The sequence below is a fragment of the Scyliorhinus canicula genome, chromosome 1, assembly GCF_902713615.1.
Source record: "Scyliorhinus canicula chromosome 1, sScyCan1.1, whole genome shotgun sequence".
In the NCBI taxonomy this organism is placed as follows: domain Eukaryota; kingdom Metazoa; phylum Chordata; class Chondrichthyes; order Carcharhiniformes; family Scyliorhinidae; genus Scyliorhinus; species Scyliorhinus canicula.
The window spans coordinates 303,395,276-303,407,460 of record NC_052146.1 but is presented as its reverse complement, the minus strand read 5'-3'; the positions used below and the strand labels follow the sequence as shown (position 1 = coordinate 303,407,460).

Genomic DNA, 12,185 nt, shown 5'->3' with positions numbered 1-12,185 from the left:
CTTACTAGGGGACAATGTGTCAAGCCATCTTAAAGAATTCAAGCTTGGTGTCGTATAAGTAAGCGATTTTCATTTCAGTTAAAGGAGATCAGCAACGCTTTTGATTTTATCCAAAACTTAATGGAAACACTCAAGATGAAAGTGCATGCGGGCGTTGTAGTGGATCACTAATACCTGAGACAATATACAGTCAGAAGCTAAAACATGTACCTTTACAATCATCAGCTGTTGTCCTGCAGATATACACGCAGAGGTCATTCCACTGAAGGGATGCATCAAGGTAAATGTGGAGGTTAATGGTCCAGAAGTGGAGTTGCATCTCCACATTGTCCAAGGAAACCTTCCTGCATTGTTTGGTAGATCGTGAGAAGATAAAGCTCAATTGGGCCATCGTGAACCAGCTAGTTAATTCTACGAACGTTCTACAACCACTTATGAAAAGTGTGCTAAGGTATTTGAAGAGTCACTTAGATCCATGACTGGAGTGGAAACTCAAGATCAAGGCAGTGTGTCTAAGTGTCTTAAAGTGCGTACAGTAACCTATATCCTCCGGCCAAAAGTGGAAGAAGAACTTGAGAGGTTAATTGAGACTGGAGTCATTGAGCCTGTTGCCACCATTGATTGGGCAACACCAATCGTTCCTGTGTTAAAGAAGTTCAGTAAGATTATGTAGGGATTTCAAAACCCCACACCACCCAGTATTGTGTGCTGACCATTACCCTATACCACTTCTCGAAGATTTATTCGCTGAACTCTCGGGAGGCAAAATTTTAGCAAACTAGACCTTTCTCAAGCATATCGACAGATGAATGTGGTTGTAGAGTCACAAACGTTACCATATTGGCACACAAAAGGTCTTTTTCGTATTCATTAACTTCCATTCGGGATAACTTCAGCACCTGCTCTTTTTCAGAGATCCATGGATCAAATTATCAGTGGGCTAGCTGGTATGCTATGTTACCTAGATGACATTCTTATCAGAGATTTGAATGATGAAGAGCACGTGAGAAAAAACCATAATCATAGAGTCAAGAAATAAAAGTGTGAATTTTCTAAGTCTTCAATCAAATATCTGGGTCATACCGTTGACAAAGACGGTTTACATAAAGAACCAAATAAGAGATCCTAGAAGCTCCACATCCACAAAACATGATGCAGTTGCGGTTATATTTAGAATTGCTAATTATTATATAACTTCTTAACTTCGCAATCAGGCTGACGCCATTCCACACTTTGCTTTGTGTCAAAGAAACTTGGCACTGGACCAAAGAATTGTGAAAATCCTTATCAAAATATCAAGGACGTTTTAAAGAAACCTGAGTTACTGGTCCATTGAGATTCAAAGCTGAGGTTGCAGCTTCCTTGCGATGCCTCACCTTACGGCGTTGGTGTAGTTGGTCTCGCACGTAATTCCTTCAGGACATGAACAACCAATAGCACTTTCCTCTCGAACTTTGACTAGTGCTGAGTCGAACTATGCTCAGCTAGAACAAGAAGCTTTGAGCATCATTTTCGGAGTAAGAATGCTCTACCATTACCTTTATGGATGTCATTTTACACTTCTGACTGACCTTCGGCCCTTCACTTACAACATTTCGGCTATATAAGGATATTCCTTCTTTGGTAGCTAATCGATTGAAAAGATGGTCTTTGATCTTGACGGCACACGATTATGATATCCAGTATCATAAGTCAGAACAGCACGAAAATGCGGACACTTTATCTAGACTTCCTGAATGAATGAAATGAAATGAAAATTGCTTATTGTCACAAGTAGGCTTCAAATGAAGTTACTGTGAAAAGCCCCTAGTCGCCATATTCCGGTGCCTGTTCGGGGAGGCTTGTACAGGAATTGAACCGTGCTCCTGGCCTGCCATGGTCTGCTTTCAAAGCCAGCGATTTAACCCTGTGCTAAACCAGCCCCTGTATAAGTCAAACAAGATCAGGAAGTCAAAAAGAACCTGATGAACATTTTGCATCTCTCTCATGTTGAAAAAATGCCGGTAACTTAGTTTCAAGTACAAAGGTATGCAAGAACAGATCCGATGATGGGGAAGGTTATGGACATGATCCAAAAAGGTACTTTAACAGACGTGCACTAAAAGAATCCAGACCTGAAACCCTGCATCACTAGCCGACTTGAGTAGACAGTTCAGAGTGGGTTCTGCTGTGAGATATTCGCGTGATCATTCTGCTGTGTCTACGAAACAAAATCTTTGGACAACTACATGAAGGATATCCTGGTGTGGTCAGAATAAAGGAGTTGGCATGCAGCTGCTTTGTGTGGCCGGGATTAGATGCCCAAATTGAGGAGAAGGTGGGACGATGCCAATTCTGTACTATATTAAGGAATGCTTCACTACTGTCTCCTTGGGAATAGCCTACACAGCCATGGCAGAGAATTCATATTGACTATGTTGGTCCAATTGAGGGGCATATATTCCTAGTGATGGTTGATGCACACTCAATATGGCCAGAGGTCGCAATCATGAAATTCACAACGACTGAATCAACAATTGAGAGAGCAGATGAGATATTCACAAGGCCGGAGCAACTTGAGTAATAATGGGACTCAATTTACATCAACAGAGTTCGAAAGAGATTGGTATCTGCCAAATCAAATCTGCTCCACATCACCCAGCAATCAATGGCTTAGCAGAATACTTAGTTGAGTAGCAAGTGAACAGAAAGACACTTCCGTGATCTCAAAGAGCCAAATTCCTGAAATTTGGATATTACCGAAATGAGACAGACGTGGCCAAAGAGACTGTCTTACTAATGTGTATATGTATAAATAACATGATGATGTAATGTAATGACTATTGTGTTGGATCTGTTGTTCAAGTGTTTAAAAGAAAAGTTGTTGGCAGTAAAGGAGTAAAGGAGGAGGGGTGTTATGTATTCAAGTAACACGATTGGCTGATGAAATGTCACGTTACATGCAGTGACATCAGCAGAGTGTTTTTGCAGGCTTTTGCGGAATTCATCATCGTACTCTGTAAAAGCAACATCTCTTAATAAGCCCTGTACTGTGTTTTTACCAACTTAAAGAGTGGCACCTCTCCTACTTTTTCTCATTGCTGCAACAACAAATGTAGAACAGTGAGCAGCTGATGTCAAGCTCGGGTTTCCAATGTCTAGAGATTGTACAATGAAGGAAAGGTTGAAGGGATTTGTGGTTTTGAATTGCTCTGGAAGGAGGAAAGTAGGGTGGGGACTGGTTTCCCAATCCATGTTCTCCATGCCTATCCTTTGTGGCCTGTCCCCCTTGGCATCTTGGTTCGATTTCTACCAGTCTCAGCACATTCCCAGCATCACCTCCTCACCTGTGCAGCCTCTGTTCGTGTTCCTTAATAATCCATCTTTTCTCCTTGGGTTTGAAACTGCTCCAGGTTGAATAGGACACAATTGGCGCAAACTCAGGAAACAGCCAAGTTGGGGGGGGGCTGGAGTCAACGGCAAGCAAGCACTTAATAGTGAAAACAACGGCTTTGGGCTTCCCAATAGTTCATTTGAAGGTCATTCTGAGAATGATTATCAGACCGTTTGATAGGACAGAGGTAGTTGTGGGCCTTTGGGGTGATAGAAAGCTGAGTGTCACCAGCATAAATTTAAAGGTGATCCCACATCTACTGATGTCATGGAAGAACAGCATGCTTGTCTGGAAAACCACCTTTGTTTCATCCTTACAGTCTCCAGACAATCCCAAGCCTGGCATTGGTTGAATGCTGTTCCTCATCTAACCTTGTCTCTACAAACCTTGAAGACGTGTTATTGGCTTGTATCCAAGCTTAGCCACTTACTGTGCGTCAGTGGCTGGAGGATATTATATTCCGGAATTTCTCTCTGTCCATACAGGCTACCCGTCATGCAGAGATGGTCGCCATTGACCAAGTCTTGGAGTGGTGTCGGCAAAAGGACAAGGACCGGGAGGAGGTGTTTGAACACACGGTGTTGTATGTCACTGTGGAACCTTGCATCATGTGTGCTGCCGCCTTGCGTCTATTGAGTATCCTTTAGCAATTGCATCATAGAACGAGACACTTAACTCTGAGCTGGATAACATTCTATACAAAGAAGGGATTTATATTTAAATTCACCACCCACATGTTCCTCCTGCGCCCGCTCACCATTCCGCACAGGCAAAGGCGAGCTTGATTTCTGAAAATGATTCAAACTTTTGATATTCTTTGATTTTTGATCTTCTGGTGAATGTTAGTAGTTTAGAATCCCGACAGTGAAAAAGGGGTCTGCCCCGACCCACTCTACCTGGGACCAACCCGGCCCTATCCCCGTAACATTGATCATGGCCAATCCACCTAATCTGCACATCTTTGGACTGTGGGAGGAAACCGGAGCACCCGGAAGAAACTCCACACCGATAGTCAGCCAAGGCCTGAATCAAACCCGGGTCTCTGAAACGAAAGGGAAAATGCTGGAAAATCTCAGCAGGCCTGGCAGCATCTGTAGGGAGAGAAAAGAGCTAATGTTTCGAGTCCGATGACTCTTTGTCAAAGCTAACAGACAGAGAGAGTGGGAAATACTCTGATGTTAGTTTCCCTGCTGTTTGCTTTCCTGCACCTTTCTCCTCTTTGTTTCCCCCTTCCCCTCCCCCCACACCTATAGTTCATCCTCTGATGTTAGTTTCCCTGCTGTTTGACCTTTCACATCTTTTGTTCTCTCTGGGGACTGCCATTAACACTCCTTCCCCTTTGGTTTCTGTGGCCATTAGCACCAAGTTTCCCTGGGTTTCTGTGGCTATGACTCATCTTTCGTTCTCACTCCACAGTATAAATATTTCCCACTTTCTCTGTCTGTTAGCTTTGACAAAGAGTCATCGGGCTCGAAACGTTAGCTCTTTTCTCTCCCTACAGATGCTGCCAGACTTGCTGAGATTTTCCAGCATTTTTCCTTCCGGGTCTCTGGTGTTGTGAAGCAGCACCAATCTTAGAATCACAGGTAGGGGAAAAAAGCCTTGTTCTCAATGTTCTCATCTGTGTTTAAATCCCCGCATAACGTCACCCTTCCCCATCCTCTTCCAGCTCTACCACTTGCCAAGGTATTGGCGCACTTCTTATTCTGGCTTTTTGCGATCACTAATTTTCAATTGCCATGCCTTCAGTTGCTAAGGCCTTCAGTTCTCCCTAAACCCTTTGCCTCTCTTCCCTCCAAGACTCTTTTTTAAAAAACTACCTCTTGCCTTCATATTTCCAAATGTGACTGGGTGTCAAATTTGTTTAATAATGCTCCAGTGAAACACCTGGAGAGATTTTGTAACATTAAAAGTGCTATATAAAAGCAAGGGCGGCACGGTGGAACAGTGGTTAGCACTGCTGCCTCACGGCGCCAGGAGCCCGGATTCAGTTCCAGCCTCGGGTGACTGCCTGTGTAGAGTTTGCACACTCTCCCCCTGTCTGCATGGGTTTCCTCCGGGTGCTCCGGTTTCCTCTCCACAGTCCAAAGATGTGCAGGTTAGGTGGATTGACCGTGATAAATTGCCCTTAGTATCCAAGTGTGTGCTGTGCTGGTTAGGGACACGTGGATGGGGCAGGTGGACGTGAGCCTAGGTAGTGTGCTCTTTCAGACGGTCGGTGCCGTCACGATGGACCAAATGGCCTGTTTAATCTGTGGTTGTTATTGACAAAGTGATGAGCTGTTGTATAAAAGCCTAACTTCACAAGCTGTATAACTATTTACCTACAGTAGCCCAGTTTAATTACAGAGCCATATAAGAGCCTCCACTTCTACCCCTTCAGTGGACAGAGTGTGGCCCCTCTGCAAGAGACTTGACTAACTTTTGCCTGTATACTTTTGGCGGACACCAGAGAGATCAAGCGGCTATTGGATAGGTACTTGGATTAGGGTAGAATAATGGAGTGTAGGTTAACTTCTTAAGGGCAGCACGGTAGCGTTGTGGATAGCACAATTGCTTCACAGCTCCAGGGTCCCAAGTTCGATTTCGACTTGGGTCACTGTCTGTGTGGAGTCTGCACGTTCTCCCCGTGACTGCGTGAGTTTCCTCCGGGTACTCCGGTTTCCTCCCACAGTCCAAAGATGTGCAGGTTGGGTGGATTGGCCATGAAAAATTGTCCAAAATTCTACGAACAAAAGTTCGGCGCAACATCGTGGGCCGAAGGGCCTGTTCTGTGCTGTATTTCTCTATCTCTATCTCTATCACTGCTTCGATAACTTTCTGGAGCCAAAGTGAGCAATGGAGGTTTCACAACAAAAAATAATTAACTAGATTTTCACCCGATAATATATATAAAAAATGTACGCACACATTTTTGTCCAGAAAACCCTTGGAGCACATGAGCCTTCATTATGGGGTTGTTAATTATTCTAAAGCAGTGTCACTTTCCGGTGCTATTTAGATGTGAACGGGTTATTTATAGAGATAAATTACAGTATAGTGTTGGCACTCAGTTGAACTGCACATTATGGTAACCACTTGGGAGAGTGATTAAGTGGGACGCAACACTCCTCATCCGTAACTGTGTGGAGCAGTAATTATACATGTTGCTGTGAATCGAGCGCCGCTTCTGTCAGTGGAGCAAATGGACGGGGCCACAGCTGTTGAGGGCAGCGTTATAAATAAAATGGGGACAATCAGACCAAGGGTGCTGTGTCAGAATCATGGCCTCTGGCATAGTTACTTCATGATTCTTCAGTTAGTTAAATTTTATTGGTTTTCCATTCCCCAGGTTGAATGAACGGCGCACTGAGCTCTCAAAATCGCATCACACAATGGGTTGAATCACTTCTATTTTTTGCTTTCTGGTGGTGGTTGATGGGGGAACATTAGGCAGAGTGCCAGCAGATCTCCCTGTTCCTCTGAACATCCAAGCCTTGCCATAGCGCCCCCAGAGGACAATGCCATTCCCGGTCCCCCCCCCCCCCACAATCAATGCAGCACCCTTACAGTACTGCACTGTCTGGCTGGAGATTTGAGCCTGCGATCTTTGACCCACAGGAGGGAACCCTACCCACAAGAGCCAAGCGGTCATTTCTAATCCTCAGCTACATGGTCACTATGTACTTCCTAAGTACTCGTTGCATTTAAATCAAGAGTCATCACACTGTCGTTATTTTTGTTCCCCGGGACCGCAATTCTCTGAAAATCTAGCCGCCTTTAATTATTCATTCCTCCCACTATCTTCAAATCCAAACTGTTATTGAACCACGAGCCCCCACCACAACAGCCGGAGAATTTTACTTATATTTTACACAGTGAGTTGTTGCAATTTGGAATCCACAGCCTGAAAGGGTGGTGAAAGTCACGTTAGTGACATTCAAAAGGGGGAACTTGTCGGGGGAGAAGATGGCGGACGAACTGGATAACTCTATCAAAAGAGCCAGCACTTGTGCAATGGATCGAGTAGCCTCCTCCATTGTTGCATCATTTTGTAACTCTAGCTTAACGGCCACTCCGTGTCTCCCTCCCCCACCGGCAGGTATAAAGATGGAATAATGTAAGTAGGGTGGGGCATGGCGGGGGAGATGTCTGTCAGTTTGGGGGGAGCGGGGAGAAATGGGCACCATCTACGTTTTGTTTATTTTCTCTTCCTTTCCCAACCGCGTTTTGTTTTTTCTTGGGAGGAAAACTTATTTTTTGGCTTAACCACGTTGCAGACATCCCACTGGTTGTATACGGCTGTCAGAATGAGCGGTTTGGAGGCTGTGGTTCAGTACTGAACATTCCCGCAGATGATTTAAAGCACTCTGGGGCTCCCTTCCAGGTAACCCCTTTCCAGAAACCCAAGAATACCGATTCTTAAATGTTTTCATATCACTCCCAAGTTCAACCAAAGAGGCCTTTCTGTGCTGCACGCACATGTTTACGATTGTGTTGGTGAGACCTGGGACGTTTTCAGTCAATGAGGCAAGCACCGTGCAAAGCAAACCTATCAGCCTGCAGAGGCAGGGATTTTCTTGTGTGCTACTAGTGTTAAGACTTCTTGAATAATGGCACCACATTAACTGTCCTCCAGTCCTCTGGTGGCCAGAGAAGATTTGAAATGTTTTGTCAGAGCCATTGCAATCTTCTCCCTTGTCTCCCACAGCAACCTTGGATACATGTCATCTGGCCCTGGGGATTTAACCACTTTAAAACTGTTAATACCTCCTCCCTCACAAAGTTAAGTCATTCAAGTAAATGACAAAGTATCCAACCCGCTGATATTAAAATCCATGAAAATGGGGTGGTGCAGTGGTTAGCACTGCTGCCTGCGGCGCTGAGGACCCAGGTTCGATCCCGGCCCCACGACACATGCCCCCCATGCCCCCCACTTTAAAACTGTTAATACCTCCTCCCTCACAAAGTTAAGTCATTCAAGTAAATGACAAAGTATCCAACCCGCTGATATTAAAATCCATGAAAATGGGGTGGTGCAGTGGTTAGCACTGCTGCCTGCGGCGCTGAGGACCCAGGTTCGATCCCGGCCCCACGACACATGCCCCCCATGTCTGCGTGGGTCTCACCCCCACAACCCAAAGGTGTGCAGGCTAGGTGGATTGGCTATGCCAAATTGCCCCGCTGGAGTGGGGCTCAATTGCAATTTTGTCACCAGCGAGGGACCGGAACCTGGTGACGGAAATGGCAACAGATACAAACCTGATTTCTTTCAATTTTGCGCAGTTCTCTGCCCGATCCCGTTCGCGCTTCCAAATGGCAATCCAGCCCGTGATCTCATTGAAATATGTCGGATTCGTAAGGGGATTGACAGGGTAAATGCTGAGAGGATGTATCCCCTCATGGGAAGGTCTAGGACCAGAGACCATATTCCCAGAATAAAGGGGTGCCAATTTAAGACAGAAATGAGGAGGAAATCCTTCTCTCAGAGGGGAACTGCTTGCCACAGAGAGCTGTGGGGGCAGTCATTGTGTATATATGTATAAGGCTGAGATAGATATTGTGTTATGTACTCTGGGATAACACAGGCTGCAACTCGATGCAGCTTTGACCAAAAGATATTCCAGACTTTCAGGTAAGTTCAATGTGATTTATTGAACCATCAGCACAGTTCTCTATGAATTTGACTCTCCTGCTAATCTTGCTTTGTAACTCAGTCTAACTAACCAGTCTGTTCTAAACCACGTGGTGGATGTGATGCTTCTGATCTGCCCCTGTCCTACTCTCTGAGTGTAGCCTGTGGAAAGAGACAGAGCATGTGTACCCTGTCCTTATATATGGGTTGTGTAATGCCCCCTTGTGGTAGTGTCACCTCTGGGTGCCTTGACTGCCCATTGGTCGTGTCCTATTGTATGTGTTAATCAGCTGTATATCTGCATGTAATGACATCTCCGGTGCTCCCTCTAGAATTTACTTAGTCGTAGTGTATTTACATTAACCCCTAGTGTATTTACAGTGATGCAGATCACCGCAACATATTCTTGATCAGTAAGAGAATCAAGGGTTAAAGGAAAAGGGTAGGCAAGTGGACGCGAGGAGTGTTGGATCAGCCATGATCCTATTGAACGGTGGAGTAGGCTCGAGGAGCCAAACGGCTTACTCCTGTTCCTATTTCTTACAGTCTTATAAAGAAAACATTACTTTTTTTATGGAGGACGACTCAAAAACAGCCAAAAAAGGAAAAAAGAACAATGTACAGTATAAAAAGCATTTAACACCTTGTGATTTGCTGCAGTGCCACTCCTCACAGACTGCAGAATTATCCACTGTGGCTCCGTCACTGGACGGTTTCTCAGTAGATGATCCGCTGCTTTCTATACTCTCCTGAGTCTCATTGCCAGCCTGTCACTGCTTATGGCCTTGGAGGTCCCCTCTCTCCCTGAGTTGGCTCTGTTCCAGATTTGTCCTTGACTGTGCACTGATTTAATTAATGTTAGGATGGCAACTTTGGCAGCCCCTGGGAAAGATTGTTTTCTGCACTTTGTGCTGCCTTCCGCAGCATATGGAGCCAGAAGTGAAGTATCCAGTTCTTGTGCATACTTTATTTAAAACAACATGAAGTTTGTACATGTGCATGTACGGAATGTATGAGTAATATATTTTTCATAGCAACTAAAGATTGCATTATTGTTGTTGGATTATGTGTTGAGATCTCCCATATGTGTAGCACGATAGCACTGTTGCTTCACAGCTTCAGGGTCCCAGATTCAATTCCCGGCTTGGGTCACTGTCTGTAGAGTCTGCATGTTCTCCGTGTCTGCGTTGGTTTCCTCCGGGTGCTCCGGTTTTCTCCCACAAGTCCCGAAAGACATGCTGTTAGGTGAATTGGACATTCTGAATTCTCCCTCCGTGTACCCGAACAGGCGCCGGAATGTGGCGACTAGGGGCTTTTCACAGTAACTTCATTGCAGTGTTAATGTAAGCCGACTTGTGACAATAAAGATTATTATTATTCTCCACTCTGGGTTAATAGCACTCAGGAACTTTTGTGTTGTGGCGTTGTCAGTGTGCTCGTAAAAATATCCTTCATTTGGTATGACTATCGACATCCTACTGGGAAGGTGGAGCAGAGGAAATCTTCACAAAGATTTTTGTTTTACCAGTGCTTTATGTCTATTTTGGCTCACTTGAAAGCACTTGCTAATTTATATTTATAAAGTGAAAAGTTTAACAAAACGTTAAGTCATGCCAATCTATCTGACTGCGCAATAATCTTCAAAAGAAACAGGAGCAGGAATAGGCCACCCAGCCCCTTGAACAATAAGAGCAAATGCTGGAAAAACTCAGCATGTCTGGCAGCATCTGTTGAGAGAGAAGCAGAGTTAACGTTTCACGTCCGTGTGACTTCTTCAAAGCTAAAGAGAGGGTGAAATGTGATTGATTTGTTTCAGAGGGGGTGGAGCAAAATAGGTCAGTGATAAATGAAGCTCTGAGATTTGACAAAGATAACATGGGCACAAGACAAAAGGAATGTTAATGGAAGTGTTAAAGACTAAAGAAGGTGCTGATCGTGGCATAAAGGTAAGATAGCAGAATGCTTCAAGGGCTGAACATGGATCAGCGCTCTGAAAGCAAAACTTAGAATCATAGAATGTACAGTGCAGAAGGAGGCCATTCAGCCCATCGAGCCTGCACCGGCCCTTGGAAAGAGCACCTTACCCAAGCCCACACCTCCACCTTTACTAACCCTTTACTAACAAGGCTGGGTTCAGAGGAGCATAAAAATTCAGGAGAGGAATGTATGGCTGGAGGAGGTTACCTCAGGTGGTGATGAGCAAGTGGGGCTGTGCGGGATCCAGTACAGAAAGCAGAGCTTCAATGAATTGTAGTCTATGGAGGGTGGAGAGGGACAATCAGCAGTGGAGTACTCCAGTTTCGAGGTGACAAATTCATCGTGGGCCAAACTGGCCATGTTGCGAACAGGAGATATTTGTGATATGGGGGAGATGGGAGGCAGTTCAGCTAGGTTATTTCAGATTCCGTAGATCTATGGTATACCCACAGTCCTTTATGTAGTAGAAAATCTATATTTTACTCGTGCTTTAATGTTGGTCACAATGTTTTGGAAGAAAATACAAGGTTCAGAGAAAAATAAGTTGGGTTATTAGATGAGCGAAATTGACACGAAATATACAACAACAGAGGATTCAATGAGGACCCTTTGCCCCACCTTAACACGCGCCTAACCGTCTCTCACAGCCATGCTGACAGGGTGCTGAATTATTGCCACACCTGACCTCGATGCTGACTTCCGATTCACCAGCACTCCCCACGATGCTGAATTACCCCCACAATGAACTGGATGAAGACTGGTTTAAAATCACTGCAGTTGTAATATCAGTGAACATTGCGACATGCAGCGACATCACCCGCGCAGTCAGTGAGTTGGACGCGGAAGGTCAAGCCTAGATGTGGTCTTCAGGTGTTGAGAGGGCAGGGGTGAATTGGACCAAATTGTGCAGATGGAATGTGTTCCCCGTTTTAAAATCGTACATTCTGCCCTGATTTATTTTCATAGAAGTACACAATGTACATCACACAAAACAGACCATTCGGCCCAGGTTTACGCCAGTGTTTATGCTGCACGTGAGCTTTCTCCCATCCCTTTTCGTCTCAGCCTATTAGCATAACCTATTGCTTTATCAAACTTCCCCTTAAATGCTATGGGGCTGGTTTAACACAGTGGGCTAAACAGCTGGCTTGTAATGCAGAACAGTGCCAGCAGCGTAGGTTCAATTCCCGTACCGGCCTCCCCGAACAGGCGCCGGATTGT

The 12,185-nt window shown here is 45.0% G+C and overlaps 1 protein-coding gene across 7 annotated transcripts in view; it reads left to right on the top strand.

Moving 5' to 3' along the window:
* Positions 1–12,185, top strand: part of adat2 (adenosine deaminase tRNA specific 2) — a 62,814-nt gene that overhangs the window by 12,896 nt on the left and 37,733 nt on the right. For all 7 annotated transcript variants that reach the window (XM_038816816.1, XM_038816808.1, XM_038816789.1 and 4 more), the window contains 2 exons: positions 3,859–4,009; positions 7,633–7,739. In XM_038816816.1, coding sequence (XP_038672744.1) covers positions 3,859–4,009; positions 7,633–7,739 — 258 coding nt within the window. The remainder of the gene's footprint in view (positions 1–3,858; positions 4,010–7,632; positions 7,740–12,185) is intronic.